This window comes from Hevea brasiliensis, chromosome 13 (genome assembly GCF_030052815.1).
Source record: "Hevea brasiliensis isolate MT/VB/25A 57/8 chromosome 13, ASM3005281v1, whole genome shotgun sequence".
NCBI classification, from domain to species: domain Eukaryota; kingdom Viridiplantae; phylum Streptophyta; class Magnoliopsida; order Malpighiales; family Euphorbiaceae; genus Hevea; species Hevea brasiliensis.
The window spans coordinates 6629705-6648761 of NC_079505.1; the positions used below are offsets into that span (position 1 = coordinate 6629705).

The 19057-nt window shown below is 30.8% G+C and overlaps 1 protein-coding gene across 1 annotated transcript; it reads left to right on the top strand.

The window, feature by feature from the left end:
- Positions 1 to 6994: 6994 nt before the first annotated feature.
- Positions 6995 to 8570, top strand: LOC110653150 (alkane hydroxylase MAH1-like). The gene has a single exon (XM_021808744.2). The coding sequence runs from the start codon at positions 6995 to 6997 to the stop codon at positions 8540 to 8542; it is 1548 nt and encodes a 515-aa protein (XP_021664436.2). The 3' UTR covers positions 8543 to 8570.
- The last annotated feature ends 10487 nt before the right edge of the window (positions 8571 to 19057 follow it).

Sequence of the window (19057 nt, forward strand, 5' to 3'; positions counted from 1 at the left end):
TGTCATTCAGTCCGTCCTCAAATCTTCTGCATTTATGAACCTCTGTCGGCATCAACTCCAATGCATATTCGCTAAGTCTCACGAATTCTCGCTCATATTCGGAGATCGCCGCTCTGTTAGTGCCAGGAATTCTCTTCTTCTGGCCTCCAAGTACACATGACTGATGTATTTCTTTTTAAATTCAGCCAGAAAGAACTCCCAGGTGATCTGTACAGGCTGTACTACTCTAGATACTGTCACCCACCATCTATATGCATCCTCCTGTAGTAGTGACAGAGCACACTCCAACCGCTGCTCTGGGGTGCAGTGCAACTGCTGCAATACCCTCTCTGTCCTCTCCAGCCAATACTCTGCTGCGGCTGGATCATCATCCCTCTTACCTCTGAAGTCAATTGCCCCATACTTTCGCAGTCTCTCTAGTGGAGATCTGTGTATAGGTTGCGGCTGTGGGGGTGGAGGTGGCTGTACAGGTGGTGGTGGTGGTGGTGGCTGTGGCTGTGGCTGTGGAGGTGGAGGAGGCTGTGGCTGTGGCGATGGCTGTGGCTGTGGAGGTGGAGGTGGCTGTGGCTGTGGCTGTGGAGGTGGAGGTGGCTGTGGCTGGGGAATGGCTCCGGTGAACTGACGGAACAGCTGTGTCATCTGTTCATAGAAGGCCTGCTGTGCCCTACTCACAGTACCTCGAGATGACTCTGCTCTACTACCACTTCTCCCCCGACTAGGAGCAGGTGCGTGACTCTCTACTTCCTCCTCTATCGGTCTCGGAGGTCCGTGCTCTGAAGGATCAGATGCCATCGATCCTATAAAACAGACAAAGAACAGATCTGCATTAGTGTCACCTCGACTCTATTTAAAGGCCCATGCAAGTGATGCAACTATTTCTTTCTATCTATTTAGGTCTAGGACCGCCTAAACCTCTGCTCTGATACCACTAAATGTGACGCCCCTTACCCGTCTACCGCATAGCCGAGCAAGAAGTGCCACATTCGGTGCCGGAGCACCCTATCTTGTTCTATCATATCTATTGTAAACTTTTGATGTCATTTAAAACATGTATTCTATGAGTAGAATTTTTTTTTTTTTTTTTATATATATCTTATTTCTGTGGAGACCCGGAAGAGCCTCCCTTATTTTATTAGCATCTGGCGGATTCCACTAATCACCTGTTAACATGTTCATATTCATTTTACACATTTCCATATCATATTCTCGTGTATCATATCATTTACAATTATTTATGAGATCTCAAAATGAAGTATTATCTATTGCATTCATATAGAAATTCATAGATAATAAATTACAAGTTTTCATTTCAATCTCAAAGTTTAATTACAAGTCCAAAATGAAATACATCATAAACTAGTAATTACATCAAGACAAAACATAATGAACCAAAATACTAGTCTATACATGGGCCCTACCAAAATACAACAGACCGGTGAGGTGACTCTGGACAATGGCAGATCTGATCAAAGCTCTGTCAGTGTACTACTAGTGCTGCTACTGCGGCTGCGGCTGCTGCGGTTGATCTCCAGTACCTACGCGATGGAAAACCAACGCGCTAAGCATAACGCTTAGTGGTGCATAATTTATAATAACAATAATTTAATAATTTGAAATAATATATGCAACTCATAATTTCTGGGTATTTTACATTTTTATTGCTCTTTGGAAATAATTAACATTATTGGGATCTTTTACGATTACTTATTGTATTTTAAGTCTTAATTATTTTTTTGATTGCCCAAGAAAACCTATAACAAATTATAAAAGCTGGATGTACGGGTGTATCTTGGTTAGACGACCATATGTCTATCCAAGATATCGTCTGTCAGCACGAGGCGGTAGTCGCACGAGGCCCGCTGTCAGGCTTGTAAAGCCAGAAATAAAGTAGGCATATAGCCTGTAGAACAATCATACCAGACATATATTATCAGTTCATGATTTTCTCGGTAGGCAGTACTGCTATCTGTAGTCCCTAATTGGTATACCAATTTATCCAACTAAATAAATAAGTCTAGGTATACTATGGGCAATTAAATATTTTTAATTAATTTAGCACTATTCACTATTACTATTATCTAGTACTGTTCATTGGTACCATAAATTTCATATTAATAGGACATTAGTCCTAATTTACATATTCATATCATTTTTAATATTAAATTTTCCTTATGAGTATTTTAATTATCTTATATAGCATTTTTCCCATGAACCTTTCTTTAGGTTCATGTTGATGTGTTATTCTTATCTAGGAATTTGACTAGGTTGGGATGTCTATTTAGTCACAATTCCTTCATAACAATCGCTCCTCTATGTTTAAACTTGAATTTCAGTTTTTGAATCACTGAGTTTGGGGTTATAGAACTCAAGTTATGGTCAAAATACCAAAGGAATAGTATTTTGGGACATTTTCTGGGTTGGCAGTTTCAGTGACCCAACTTGTGCTAACAATTTGAATTGGTTAAAGGCAAAACTGGGTTAAGTGGTCTTCATGAAAAGTGTAGCCCTATGTCTAAACTTTCCATGGTTAAAATTTTAGGTCATTTGGACCAGTATAGAGAGAGTTATGACCAAATGAACACGTACTGTTCATTTGGTCATTTTCTGGGTTGGCAGTTTCAGTGACCCAACTTGTGCTAACAATTTGAATTGGTTAAAGGCAAAACTGGGTTAAGTGGTCTTCATGAAAAGTGTAGCCCTATGTCTAAAATTTCCATGGTTAAAATTTTAGGTCATTTGGACCAGTATAGAGAGAGTTATGACCAAATGAACACGTACTGTTCATTTGGTCATTTTCTGGGTTGGCAGTTTCAGTGACCCAACTTGTGCTAACAATTTGAATTGGTTAAAGGCAAAACTGGGTTAAGTGGTCTTCATGAAAAGTGTATCCCTATGTCTAAAATTTCCATGGTTAAAATTTTAGGTCATTTGGACCAGTATAGAGAGAGTTATGACCAAATGAACACGTACTGTTCATTTGGTCATTTTCTGGGTTGGTAGTTTCAGTGACCCAATTTTTGCTAACAATTTGAATTGGTTAAAGGCAAAACTGGGTTAAGTGGTCTTCATGAAAAGTGTAGACCTATGTCTAAACTTTCCATGGTTAAAATTTTAGGTCATTTGGACTAGTATAGAGAGAGTTATGACCAAATGAACACGTACTGTTCATTTGGTCATTTTCTGGGTTGGGTTGCAGGGAAATCCGAGTTTGGGCAGTATTTAGGTCAAGTTTTGGACAGAATTTGGGCATGGTTTCTTCATGGAAAATGGGCTATTTTGGGTCTAGTTTCACCTCCAATTGGCCTCATACCAATTGGGGTCACACAATTTTATTTATGGCCTAAAATGTACACTGCCCTCAACAAACACAACCTGCAGAAAATTGACACTTCCAAAACTCAACCTCCTCCAACTTCCTTACTTCAATTTGCATGCAATACACTTCTATAAGCAACAATCTCATCCCAATAGATCAATTTCAACATTTTACACAAAGTCCTCAACATTTACACAAACCCTAGTTTTCAAAGTTTCAAATTTACACAAACACTACACAATCAAACACCCAAACATTTCAACTAATTACACATTCTCATAGAACCATTTTCCATCACTTAAAAGCAATAAATTTCAAGTTCCATGGCTGCCAAAAATTCAAGGGTTCTTTCCTCTAGATTTTCTTTTTGTTTTAATGGTATTTATGCTTAGCTAAACATGCTTTTCATGTTTAATAAAGAGAAGAAGAGGGATTAGTGCACTAACCTCTTGTGACCCACTTCAAACTTTAATCTTTCTTCTTCTTATGGGTATCTAAAGCTTCCTTATGGTGTGGGCTAAATTTTTTGTGAAGGGGTCTATGGGTTTTGGTGAGTGAAAGCTTGGGAAATCAAGCTTTAAGCTTGATAACAATGGTAGAGAGGGAGAGAGCAAGGGAACGGCAAGGAGAAAGAGAGAAGAGGAAGAAGAATGGTTGGTGGGGTTTTGTCTTCTTGTGTCTATTTATATACATTTATGTGTACTTTATTTTTTAATTTCATAAATCTATTTCCTTTCTTTTCTTTTCTTTCCTTTTCTTTTCTTTTCTTCTTCTTTCTCTTCTCATTTTTCAAATTCAAATTCATAAAATTAATTTATGTTAATTATTCTATTTCCAAATTTTAATTTGACATTTAAGTCAAAATTCACCTCTAGGGGTGAAATGACCAAAATGCCTTTCATGGTGCACATCGGATTATTTTTATTTTATTTTTTTTATACCAATTAATAAATTATTTAAATTTTATTTTATTTCTCAAAATTTTTCCTATATATATTTTTTAATATTTATTTCATTAATTTATGCCTCCTCACTATAGTTTAGGTGTAGTTCCAGACATTTTGACTGTCCGAACAGATATGAGTCTTCGGAACAGTAAATTGTACGGACTACCTATGGTGAGGGCGTTACACTTTTCATGAAGACTACTTAACCCAATTTTTCCTGTAACTGATTCAAATTGTTAGCACAAGTTGGGTCACTGAAACTGCCAACCCAGAAAATGTCCCAAAATACTATTCCTTTGGTATTTTGACCATAACTTGAGTTCTATAACCCCAAATTCAGTGATTCAAAAACTGAAATTCAAGTTTAAACATAGAGGAGCAATTGTTATGAAGGAATTGTGATTAAATAGTCATCCCAACCTAGTCAAATTCCTAGATAAAGATAACACATCAACATGAACCTAAAGAAAGGTTCATGGGAAAAATGTTATATATAATAATTAAAATACTCATAAAGAGAATTAAATATTAAAAATGATATGAATATGTAAATTGGGACTAATGTCCTGTTAATATGAAATTAATGGTACCAATGAACAGTACTAGAAAATAGTAATAGTGAATAGTGCTAAATTAATTAAAAATGTTTAATTGCCCATAGTATACCTAGACTTATTTATTTAGTTTGGATAAATTGGTATACCAATTAGAGACTTCAGATAGCAGTACTGCCTACCGAGAAAATCATGAACTGACAATATATGTCTGGTATAATTGTTCTACAGGCTATATACCTACTTGCTAGCCATTGTGCCTACTTTATTTCTGGCTTTACAAGCCTGACAGCGGGTCTCGCGCCCGATAGCTGGCCTCATGCCTGAAAAACGTATACTGGATAGACATATGGCTGTCTAACCAGTATACACCCGTACATCCAGCTTTTATAATTTGTTATAGGTTTTCTTGGGCACTGATAAAAAAAATTAATTAAGACTTAAAATACAATAAGTAATCATAAAAGATCCCGATAATGTTAATTATTTCCAAAGAGCAATAAAAATATAAAAGACCCAAAAATTATGAGTTGCATATATTGTTTTAAATTATTAAATTATTGTTATTATAAATTATGCACCACTAAGCGTTATGCTTAGTGCGTTGATTTTCCATCGCGTAGGTACTGTAGATCAGCCGCATCAGTCCCAACAGCCACAGCAGCCGCAGCAGCAGCATCAGTAGTGCACTGATAGAGCTCTGATCAGATCTGCCATTATCCAGAGTCACCTCACCGATCTTTTGTATTTTGGTAGGGCCCATGTATAGACTAGTATTTTGGTTCATTATGTTTAGTCATGATGTAATTACTAGTTTATGATGTATTTCATTTTGGACTTGTAATTAAACTTTGAGATTGAAATGAAAACTTGTAATTTATTATCTATGAATTTCTATATGAATGCAATAGTTAATACTTCATTTTTAGATCTCATAAATAATTATAAATGATATGATACATGAGAATATGATATGAAAATGTGTAAAATGAATATGGACATGTTAACAGGTGATTAGTGGAACCCGCCAGATGCTAATAAAATAAAGGAGGCTCTGTCCGGGTCTCCACAGAAATAAGATATGAAAAAAAAAAAAAAATTTACACATAGAATACATGTTTTAAATGACATCAAAAGTTTACAATAGATATGATAAAACAAGATAGGGTGCTCCGGCACCGAATGTGGCACTTCTTGCTCGGCTATACGGTAGACGGGTAAGGGGCGCCACATAAATAATATAGTTTGTAAAAATATATAGAGGTAAATTTTTAATCTCTATAAATTATTTTTACAGATAAATATATTTATTTTTAAAATTTAAATTAGTATCAAATATAAATTTGTCTCCATATATATCACTAATTACATTTAGGATCAGCAATTTTCATATTTTAATTCTCATTTTAACTTCAATTTTTAAGTTAAGATTAAGTTTTGTCCATCCTCTATATTTAATCCTGCATCTGCTCTGATGCCAATCTAACAAAAAATTATCCTAAACTTTCTGCAAGAAAGCAACGAAAGTCTCAAAGAGTAGTAGTCTATCGGAGCTGACAGAAAACTAGATAAAAATTTAAACATAGGGCAAAGGTAAAATGCATATCTAAATTTTTTTAGTAAAATTGAATCTTAATTAATAAAATAAATTTATACTTATATAGGAGAGTATTAACACTTTATATTAAATAGTATATTTTTTAAATTAATGAGTCACCTTCAAAATTGTGAAATATTTAGTTTGATTCGGATTAAAATTAATTGTATAAAAGAAATAATACATTTTTAAAAGTAAATAAACTTTTTCATATACCAAATTTATAAGAAGAATATATATATATTCTCAATAATTCATATGACTGAAGCAAAATTAGAACCGAACCAAAATAATAAAATCACATTGTTTTGGTTTGGTTCTAACAGTTTTTTTGGATTTTAATTTAGTTCAGTTCAATTTTTTGATTCAATTTGAATCTCTAAGAATCGTGCCCAGCCCTATTATTTCTATTATTTATGGGACATAATTCTTTTTATTTCTTTATTAAAACTCAAACTTAAATCCCAGAATTGCCATCACTTGATCTATAAATATCTATAGCTTGGCCATTTCAAAGCAAGGCAACATAGCAGAGTTGCTTATCCAAAAACAAAAGATACTCAACATAGCTTGAATCAACATGTTCCGGTCTGCAGTGATAATCGAAGCATTTCTCTCCATTGTTTTTATTCTTCCTCTTCTATGGCTTTCGTGGTGGAATAGAAGAAGTAGCCATATACTCCTCAATTGGCCTGTTTTTGGGCGGATTCCAGCTCTTCTTTGCAGCTTCTCAAATTTCCATGATTTTGCCACTATTGTTCTCCAAAAAAGAGAAGGCACGTCGCTGTTTAAAGGACCTTGGTTTAGTGGCATGGATTTTTTGGTGACTAGTGATCCCAGAAACGTCCATTACGTTTTGAGCAAGAACTTCCTCAACTATCCCAAGGGTCCTGAGTTCAAAGAGAATTTTGAACCTCTGGGAGATGGGATTTTCAATTCTGATTCTGATAGCTGGAGTATTCAGAGAAGAATATTTCACTCATTATTAATCAAGAACAAGAGGTTCGATTTGGCTGTAGAGATCACTTTGAAGCAAAAGATCTTAAATGACTTATTTCCAATTCTGGAAAATTTTTCACAAGTAGACATACAAGAAGTGTTTCAGCGATTCACGTTTGATAATATCTGCGAGTTGAATTTAGGCTTCGACCCAAATTCCCTTTCTATTGAATTCGCTCAAATTGCTTATCAAAAAGCTTTTGATGATATAGAGGAGGTCATCATTTACCGGCATGCATTGCCCGGAAGCATTTGGAAGTTGCAAAGATGGCTTCAGAATGGGAAAGAGAAGAGGTTAAAGAAAGCTTGGAAGATTTTTGATGATTTTTTGGAGCAATGTATTACAAGAAAGCGAGAGCAAGTAGGCCAAAGCTGCAGAGATCAAATGGAAGGAGAGGGTTTCGACTTGTTAACATACTTTCTGGCAGAAGATAATGATTTTGCAGAAGTATCAGCAGAAAGTGGCATTCTGACTAAATCAAACAAGTTTCTAAGAGATATGGCATTTAATCTCCTTGTAGCTGGGAGAGACACCATAGGTGCTGGTCTTGTCTGGCTCTTCTGGCTTGCCGGAACCCACCCATTTGAAGAGCAAAAGATTTTGGACGAGATCAAAGCAAATTTAGGAGCAAAAACAAGTGAAAAATGGAGGGTTTTCAGTATTGAAGAGGGAAGGAAACTAGTTTATCTCCATGCAGTTATATGTGAAGTTTTGAGGCTGTATCCACCAGTACCTTTCGAACACAAAGTGGCAATTGAAGAAGATACTTTTCCAAGTGGACATAATGTTCCTAGAAATATGAGGATTTTATTCTCTTTCTACGCAATGGGCAGGATGGAAGAAATATGGGGTAAAGATTTCTTGGAATTCAAACCAGAGAGGTGGATTTCAGAGGGAGGAAGAATCAAACACGTGCCCTCTTACAAGTTCGTAGCATTCAATGAAGGACCTAAGAGTTGCATAGGTAAGGAGTCGGCATTCCTACAAATGAAAGCGATTGTTGCTTCTGTTATATGGAATTATTCTCTTCAAGTGGTTGAAAACCATCCTGTTAGTCCAAATGTTTCTATATTACTTTATATGAAAAGGGGTTTGAAGGTTAGGGTTTTTAAGAGATTTGCTCCTTGAAGATATTAATCTACCTCAAGGAAACCACTTATGTGTAATTAGTCAATAAGTTGGTCATTAAGCAAATCCAAAGGTTTTCGTATTCATATGTTATTTATATATGTATTATACCTTATTAATGTATACATGTCATGTTATATAAAATTATGGTAGGTCCTATCTAAAATTATATGGTATAACCTATTTAAAAATATAACTTATTAAATTTTTATTGGTTGGGTGTATATTAATAAAGCCGATTTCTAAAATAAATTCACTTAAAAGTAAGCATTCTATTAGATTTTTTTTTTCATTTATCCATTTTACTCTATCTAATTATTACCATTATCAAATAAGTTATAACAATCTAATATATCACATTTAAAATTTATAATTTTAATTAAAATTATCATTTTATAAAAAATTTAAAATTTTTACGAAAGATATGATGATTTAAAATAATTCCACAACTCACCTTATACTATTTTCATAAAATAAAACTTTTTTCTGTAAAGTATATGAGTATATAATATTAGTATTGTTTTAATTATTTTAGCATTTCCTATAATGAATGAGTAACCTGCTATATTTAGTAGGTAACCTATTAGTGTAGGTAAATATAATTTTATATTTATAATTTTTTAAAAAAACTTACAAGATACAATTTATCGATAGGAATTTTTAAAAAAAAATTATATGTGTTTTTTTACATAAAAAAATTAATTTTTTCATTAAGTTAATAACTTTTTATGCTTAATTTTTTTTAAAAAAAAGTATTATTTTATAAAAAATCTTATTAAATGAATTATGAAATTTTGTTAAATCATTTTATTTTTATAAATAAATAATTATATTTTATAATAAACTAAATAACCATAGAATACACCATAAATCAAATACAATCAAATCAAATTGAATCATTTAAAGAGTTAAACTAAACTAAATTAATAAAATAAATTCGATTTGGTTCAAATTGACACTTTAAATCAAATTATACATATCCTTACATATTTATATGTGAACTATAAAAATTAGAGTGGTTTTATTTACTAAATTATTATTATTATTATTATTATTATTATTATTATTATTATTATAAAGTCAAAGTTTTATGGTTACAAGAAAGGGAGTAAGAGAAATAATACATTTGAAATTTTAATCTTAATGTATATATTTATTTAAAAAGAAGAGAAGGCAAGGGCCTCGAGGGCAGAGGCAGAGGCAGAAGCAGAAGGATAAGGGTAACCTTAGCCCCCCTAAACCTTTTAAAATCATTATAAATATATAGGTTGCATTTAGGAAGAAAAAATTTCCTTTAAAAATAATTTATATTTTTATTATATTAGAGATAATGTAAAATATTAAAATATATATTTCTTATTATATATATAATAAATTTTCATATATTAATTAAAAAAATATAGTTGAGTTGCATAATATTACAACAATTTTTTAATATATAATATGATAGACAATATATAATATGATAGATAATAAATATAAATTATTTTTGAATTAATTTTTATGTATAATATTAATTTCTCAAAAAAATTTTGTAGCTCCGCCCCTACACGGCTCTCCTCACTGCCCCTGCAGTGGTTGGTCAAGGAATTTATCGGTGCAAACTTTTCAAAAAGCTACTTTATTAAAAAAAAAAAATGAAGAAAACAAAAAGAAAAGGAAATATCCTTTTCTAGGTCTTAAATTCAGTGGCCTCCACTGTCCACAGTAGGTGTTATCCCAATTCAAACCCACTTGCTACTTAAATACTTCCACACATGCCAAATGTGGTAATATGGTTTGAATTTAATTTTTATTTTAAAGAAACTAAAAAAATAATAATATCACTAAATCATAAAATAATAATTAATATTATTAAGACATTAGCATAAAAATATACATTTAAAAAATTATACATTCACGTTTTAGATATTAATAAAGGCTCATCAATAAACGGATAATATTAATCTCTTAGCAGCTGGGAGAGACACCATAGGTGCTGGTCTTGTTTGGCTCTTCTGGGTCGTTGGAACTCACGCATTTGTAGAGAAAAAGATTTTGGAAGAGATAAAAGCAAATTTAAGAGCAAAAGCAGGTGAAAAATGGAGGGTTTTCAGTATTGAAGAGGTAGGGAAACTAGTTTATCTTCATGCAGTTATATGTGAGGTTCTGAGGCTGTATCCACCTTTACCCTTTGAGCACAAAGTGTCAATTGAAAAAGACATTTTTCCAAGTGGGCATAATGTGCCTAGAAATATGAGGATTCTATTATCCTTCTACTCAATGGGCAGGATGGAAGAAATATGGGGTAAAGATTGCTTAGAATTCAAACCACGAGTGGTGGATTTCAGAGGGAGGAAAAATCAAACATGTGGCCTCTTTCAAGTTCATAGCATTCAATGCAGGACCCAAGAGTTGTATGGGCAAGGACTTAAGCTTTCTACAAATGAAAACGGTTGCTGCTTCTGTTATTTGGAATTATTCTCTTCAAGTGGTTGAAAACCACCCTGTTAGTCCAAGTGTTTCTGTAATACTTTATATGAAAAAGGGTTTGAAGGTTAGGGTTTTAAAAAGATTTGCTACTTGAAGAGGTTAATCCACCTCATGGAAAACCACTTATGTGTAATTAGTTTATAAGTTGGTCATTAAGCAGATCTAGAGTCTTTAATTGTATTTTCCTAGTAATTGGAATAAAAGTTGCATTATATTTTTTGGGGCATCATTTTCATTTGTAATATATTTTGAATGGATCAGTATGGAGCTTGAAGGTTTATCTTGAATTATCAGTCAGCCAATCAAATTAATTATAATTTAATATTTAAATTTGGCCTGGTAAAAAAGTAAGGAGAGAAATGGAGGGGCCTTTTGCTTGGATTGGGTGTTTGTAATTATCTAAATAAATTAGACAAAACATTCTTTGAGTTATTAAATAACTTTATCGTTAGACTTACAATTGAATTAGTTAAATCAATTTTTTATTATTTGTGAGCTTTAATTTAACAAAATTCGACTCTTTTTAAAAGTGATAAATTCTTGAATAGTTGAATATATAAGTTCACCTCTAAATTTTATTAAAAAATACATGTGCCACTCTAAATTTTTAAAACGTTTTATGACATACTTTAACTCTTATAAAGGTTCTACGACACACCTCAACTCCTGTAAACGTCTATAAAAATGGAATTAAGACTAAATAATAACTCAAGTATCTTAATTTCATTTTTACAGGAATTAAAGTGTGTCATGGAATATTTTAAAAATTTAGAATTCTACGAGAATTTTTTTAATAAAATTTAAAGGTGAAATTGTGTATTTAACCTTCTTGAATTCGAGTCTCAATTAAAACCAACTATAAAAAAAATAATAAAAAAGAGCCAACATATCCACAATGGAAACTTGCCTTGTCCAAAAATTAAAGAAAAATTGTTAAAGAGATTTGTGCATATCCATAAATTACAAAATTCTGTTAAAGGCAAAATCCATCAAAAGAAAATTGTTGTTGAGGAGCATGAGCCACAATTATTCAACTCAACTCAATTCAACTAAACTTTTATCCCAAAAATTTGGGGTTGGCTATATGGATTCGCTTTCTCCACTCTAAATGATTTTGAGTTAAATCCTCAGAAATTTGTAATGCTTCTAGGTCATGTTGTACTACTTTCCTCCAAGTCAATTTACGTCTACCCCTTTTTTTCTTTCTATCCTCTAACCTAATGTGCTCTACTTGTCTAACTGGAGCCTCCGTATGTCTACGCTTCACATGACCAAACCACCTCAATATCCCTTCTCTCAACTTATCCTCAATTGGTACCACTCTTACCTTTTCCCTAATACTCTCATTACGGACTTTATCTAGTCTAGTATGGTCACTCATCCACCTTAACATTCTCATCTCTGCAACTCTTATCTTAAACGCATACGACTCCTTCAATGCCCAACACTTACTACCATATACAAGCATTTTTTTTTTGTTGAAGAACAATTAATGGACACAAAAAAACTTCAAGAAAATTATTGAGCAAATCTTGGAATGCTCTCAAGAAGTAGTTTTTTATGTGTATTTGAAAAAAAAAGTTCTTTTTGCACATAAGACTAAATAACATATTCAAAATACTATGACTAACTCATTCGAGTCTTAAAATATAAACACCAACTCATTAAAACTACCTTATAATGTACGCTAAATTAAACTCAACAATCAAATTGGAATACTTGGGAGGCAATCTGTGGAGAAATTAATAACTTCTCCAATCTTAAGGCCAAAAACCCCTATTATTTAGCTAAATTATTTAAATTCTAGATGTTCATTTGCCTCTTAGCAAAAGACTCGTAACACTACGTAATCTATTAATTATGTAATCTAAAATCTTAACATTAATTATTGATTGACGGATGAAATTGAAATGTAATGTTACAATCGAGTGCAACGATGGAGAGGTCGAACTCATACACAAATGAGCTTAGCAACCATTAGATCAAATTTGTATTTAGATTCAAATTTTCATTTAAATTCTTGAATTCATTATATATATTTTCATTAATTTTATACAAATCTTGATATAAATATTTGATCCAATGATTGTTAAGTCTATTCTTGTTATTGTAGGCACACAAATCTAAAATACACATAATCACAAAATCACATAGTATAGAAAAGAGAAAAAAAATAATACAGAATTTACGTGGTTCAACTATGAGATCTACGTTCATGGGCAAGACAAGAAAAAAGTTTCACTATGATAAAAAAGAATAAGATACAATCACTCAGAACTCACAAAAGCTAACCCAGTGTATTTTCCAAATATCTCATAAATCTATCACAAAAGACAGAATGTTATAATATTTATATTAGTCTATATTATGGGATCATTGTCCCCTTGCAATCCCCAATGAGAACAGTGGTGGCCTATGGGTTCAGGCCTATCAGAGCGTACAATCTATAAAATAAATTATTAATTTCTTTTATAAAATATATAATTCTTAAATTTTAAAATATGTGATTAAAATTAATTAAAATATTTATATTAAATAAATTCCTTTCAATTGATGTTACATTTCAAATTTAAATAATTATATATTTTAAAATAAAATTATTAAGTAAACATTATCTACTACAAATAATAAAATATATAATAAAAATATGTTTTTATAAAATGTGATTTTTTTCACTTTATATCTTTTGTGTTAGTTTTAAATTTATATAGATGCTTTCATTTTGCCAAATGAAAATAATTAATAAGTTATTAGCGACCAATTGTATCAAGCTTTCTTTTTCATAGACTTGTCAAATAACATTTACATTTTTTTAATTGCAAAATATAGATAAAAGAAGACAATGGTCTAGATTTAATCAAGCTTATTAAACTATTTTCTTAAAAGTTTGTAATTATTTTCTACGTATATTTGCATCCTATTTTTAATTTAGTGACTTCATATAATTTAGATGATGCATAGTTTATCTAGCTGCTTATAATTTAATTTCAATTTTCTATTTTTTCATGCTCTCATAAGATGATGAATTCTAATATCATATTATTTCAGTTGAGTATGCATTAAAATTGTGCTTCCACAATGATCAATGGCATGTATATGATTATGGGTTGATCCTCAGCATGTTCTCCCATGTTTTGCATGAAATATGTTGCTTTATGTTTTTGTTTATGTGCTATATCAATTTTGGGAAGATAGTTACCCCATTTTATTGTATGGATTATATCATGTGCTATGTATTATTATATGTTTATAAAATTAAAACCATTATTATATAAATGTAATATTTGATTTACTTAATGTGCAATAATTAAAGTATTTAAGCAGATAAAACATTGGCCACAATGTCTTACAATTTGCAAAGAATTGCAATTTCTCCACTAATTTCAAACATTTTAGTGGAGAAATTTTTTCCCACTAAAGAGGAGATCAATTTGTGAGGGATTGCCATTTCTCCAGTAATTTCAAATATTTTACTTGGGAAATTTTTGTCTACTAGAGAAAAGATCAATTTGTAGTGGATTGCCCATTTCCCAACTAATTTCAAATATTTTAGAGGTAAAATTTTGTCCCTCTAAAGATGATACCAACTTGTGGGGAAAGTAAATTTCCCTGCTAACGAGGAGACCATTGAGTGGGGAAGGTGATTTCTCCACTAATATTCATCTTTAGTGGTGAAATTTAATTTCCTCACTAATATTAATCTTTATTGGTGAAATTTAGTTTCCCTACTAATTGATTTAATGACACATTTTTAGTGAGAATTAGTAGGGAAATTAAAAAACAAAAAAAAATCTTGTATAGTATCTATCCTATTCTTTTTAGTTTTATTAACCGATAATAGCAGTAACATTTATATCCAATTTGATTAGTAGAAATACATGTAATTATAATAATATTAATCTTTTCTAATATATAGTGTTTTTACAAAAAAAAATTTTAGAAAAATAATATTTATTATTAGCAGTATTGAAAAATAATAGAAATCATTTTTTTTATTTAGTATGCTAGCTTTGTAGATTTATAAATATGTTTCAATTCTAACCTATTAAATAGGATAAAATTGTTATCCATCTAATAGTTTAAGCTAAATTTTATAAATTTAAAAAAATTTGTAAAATTTAATATTCTTTATAATTATTCTATATCTATAACATATATAAATGTGTGACGGAGAGAGAACATTGGGTTTGACAAAAATAGCCATATTAATTTATTATAATACAATAAAGGACTATTATACTTTTTAAAAAAGATATTATATTAATTTTTTAATTTTTCAGATAATGTCATGTAATATTAAATTTGTAAAATCTTATATGAATCCAATTCTTGAATCCCAATTTTATTTGAACTCTAAATCTTATGTTAGAAAATTTTAAACCATGGTAGGCATAATAATTTTCAACTGTAACAAAGCTAATAAATCAATATTTATACTAATATTCCACTTGCAAAGTCCTATTTGTAGGAAAATGCTTTAATTTATCAAGTTTAGAGATTCGACCCTTTTTTTAAGGAAGTTTCGTGATTTACTTTGTTATTTTAAATATTATAATATTAATTTTTACTTATTGTGATTCTTTAACTTAAAAATATTGCTAATTCATGATGATTCTTTAACTTGTAATATTAAAATTGAATTCTTTAACCTAATGATTATTTGAGTATGTAAAAGGTTTTATAATTGTGCAGGTCCAAACTTGCAGATCAATGATAATAGAAGAACAATCATATGTAGTGATAATGCCCATGGAGTACTTTTTCACAGGTTATTGGTATCTTATATCTCATCAAAGCTTCTATCTGCTGAAAGTACGGATTTGAAGCTAAAGCCAATAAAAACATGTGTTTCTCTTTTAAGTAAAAAAATATAGAATTTTATTATTATCACTTAAGCAATTTAAAATTACTTAATTTTTTGGTTCTTTTATTTATTTATTTAAAAGAGTAAGTTATGTTGGAGGAGTTAAAAATAAGACAATAAGTGCAAGTAACGTAGAGAGATGACTTGCATTCATTATTTTGTAGTAAGAAATCTGTATCTTCTAAAGATGATTGAAATTTATTTATGATGACAATTAACTAATAATAGAGATAAAATCTCCTAAATTATACTATATGCTTTTATATTTTATTTTTTGTGTGTTTGCATTATTCTTGGCACAATTCAATTAACAAAATATTATAGGATGTCAAAAAAAGCAACCTTAATATCTTAAAGCCTCAGCATATCTAATTCTAATGAATCCATCGTTTGGGCCCATAGTACATCAATTAACAACAGGAAGACAAGAAAGGAAGCAGAGTCAACACCAATGATTTGAAGTTGGTTTTTATTTTCTTCACCTATAGTTGTCAGTCTCTTCAAAATTTAATTATTTGTTTTAATTACATGTTAATTTGAATTTAATTAATGTGTCTAAAAGTTGCATACTATTATTTTTTAATTATTATCCTCAAATAATCATAACATAAAAATAAAATTTATTATCAACAATATATTTTGTAAGGTATAATTTTAAATTTTAAATTCTAAATTTTAACTATTTCTATAATTATTATTTTTCAATTGTTATATTATAATTATCATATTTTTAACTATTTTTTCTTGTCAGTTTTACTATCATTATATTTTAATTATTATAATATGTAACACTCTCACATTAGGTAGTTTCGTACATTCTACTGTTCCGATGACTAATGTTTGTTCGAGCGGTTAGAACGTCTGGAACCACCCTTAAACCATAGAGAGAAACCATAAATTAAATTAATAAAAATCAAATAAGGTTCAAGGAAAACAAAAAAATTGGAGTATAAATCGGTTAAATGAGCTTAAGTTCCCGGTGATGGGTGACCTATTCGGAACTCTACTGTGAGTTTAGTTGCCACTCCAAATTCGTGTGGAACTCTATAAGATCCTTAATTAAGGATTAATTAAGGAATTATTGGAAATTAATAAATCAAATAAATGAAAAGGAAATAAGCACAAATAAGTAAAGCAAAACTTAAGGTGAAAAAACAAATGCTGAGGACTTATCAGGTATTATAGGAAAGATGAATAAAAACCCGGTAAGAATAAAATTTGGTCAATTAATTTTAAGAGTCAAAAATTGACCAAAAGTGAGACAAATTAAATTAATGAAAATTAGATTTGTATAATTAATTGTGATTATAAAAATTAAACATAATTATTCGAAGTCAAATTCTAATGATTATGGAAGACTACTTATTTACAACTTTGCCACCCACATAATTACCAAAATGCCATTAATGAATTAAATAGGTTAAATATTAAGAAAAAAAAATTCATTCATCTTCCTCCCTTGGTTGTTGTCCTCCTCCCTCTCTCTCTACCTCCATTGTTGATCAAATCAAACTCCAAAATCTTTGATTTCATCCATGATTCCCATAGCAAATCAAATTAAAACCTTGAATTAGCCCTAGATTAAAAGAAAGGAAGCAAGGAACTCAAGAAATTTGGGTGATTTGTGAAGATAGAAATTGGGCCAAGCCAGGTAAGTTAAGATTCAAGTTTAATTATTTGTTAATTCATTGAATTTGAGTTGATTATGTAGAAATTGTTGTGGAAATTGCTTAAAATCATGCAAGATGTGAAGAAGTGAAATTAGGTCTAGGGTTATGGAGTTAGGGTTTTGATGGTATGAAACCTAATTGATGCTATTAGATGTACATTATGACCATTTAAAGTGTATTTGTTAAGAAACAACTTTGGTTTGGTCAAGAAATTAATGAAATTAAAGTTGTGCTTGAGGTGTCATAAATGTTGAATCTGGATAGCTTGAGTCCAGTGGGGTTATTAGCTCATAACTTAAGCTATGTAACTCCAAATGAGATAAAACCAATGGGAAATGAAACCTTAAATGCCAAAACTTTCATGTAGGACACTTGATCAGAAAATGGCCGGAAGGTACCTCAATAAGGGCTAGAATCCAGCAATAAGAACCCTAAATATGGAAAATTAACCAAATAAATAGTACTTACTTATTTAAGCATAACTCACTCTACAAAACTCCAAATTTAGTGAATCTTGAACCTTTGTAATCCTGAGACATAGGTGAACAATTCATATGAAGACCATAATGCCAAATTATGGTGGTAACCCACCCAAATTAGCTAAACAAAGTAGGACTAGAAACCTGACTAGATTCTGAAACTAACCTGGAAACTTGAGAAATTGCCACCTAAATAGTTTTGGCAAAATGGCCATAACTGAAGCTATATAGATGCAAATTCGGTGATTCTAAAGCCAAAATAATCATAAGACATAGAACTACAACTTTCATGTTTTGACCTAGACCCAGATATAAGGGCAAAGTGGTTGAAATGTTAAAGTTAGAACTTGAAAACTAAAATTTCCTGCAACTCAGCAATTTTGCCCTGTGACCTCCGTGTGGTTAACAAAGCATAACTTCTTTTGTACATCTCTAATTGAGGTGCTACAAAATGATTCAGAAACTTGAGATAAAAGCCTAAAACTTTGTTTCAGAGACCTGGTATAAATTCTGAGAGTAAAGTACCTAAATAGTGAGTGCAAATTCTGGTGAAAATCTTGAAAATCTGTGAATTACAGGGTAACACACCAGGAGCAATACCTAGTATTTTGACCATAATGAATGATTTAGACCTCCAAATTGAGTGATTCAAAATGATAATTAAACCTAAGACATAGAGGAACAATTTTCATAAAGATTACTTTGACAAATATGATTGGAACTATGTTAAAATTGGGTTCAAAGGTCATGTTCTAATGCTGCCCTACAATTGGGTATGGTTAGAATGTATAGCAATCTTAGGAATTTAATTGATTAGATATGAGTGGAAGTTAGAATGAGTATTAAAACTTTGAAATTGTGTATTTTCAGTGGAGAATTGAACTTTGGAACAAAGAGAGAATTAAGCCCAAGAAAGAAGTCTAAGTTAAGGTTTGTGCACAATTTGATTTCCTTGTATTTTAAATTTCAAATGAAATGAATGAACTTTCTATAAATCAAACTTGAGTTTCCTATGTAATTGTGAAATGTT

Bases quoted from the DNA above. Each gene is read 5' to 3' on its own strand.
- LOC110653150 (XM_021808744.2), top strand. From the start codon at position 6,995: ATGTTCCGGTCTGCAGTGATAATCGAAGCATTTCTCTCCATTGTTTTT.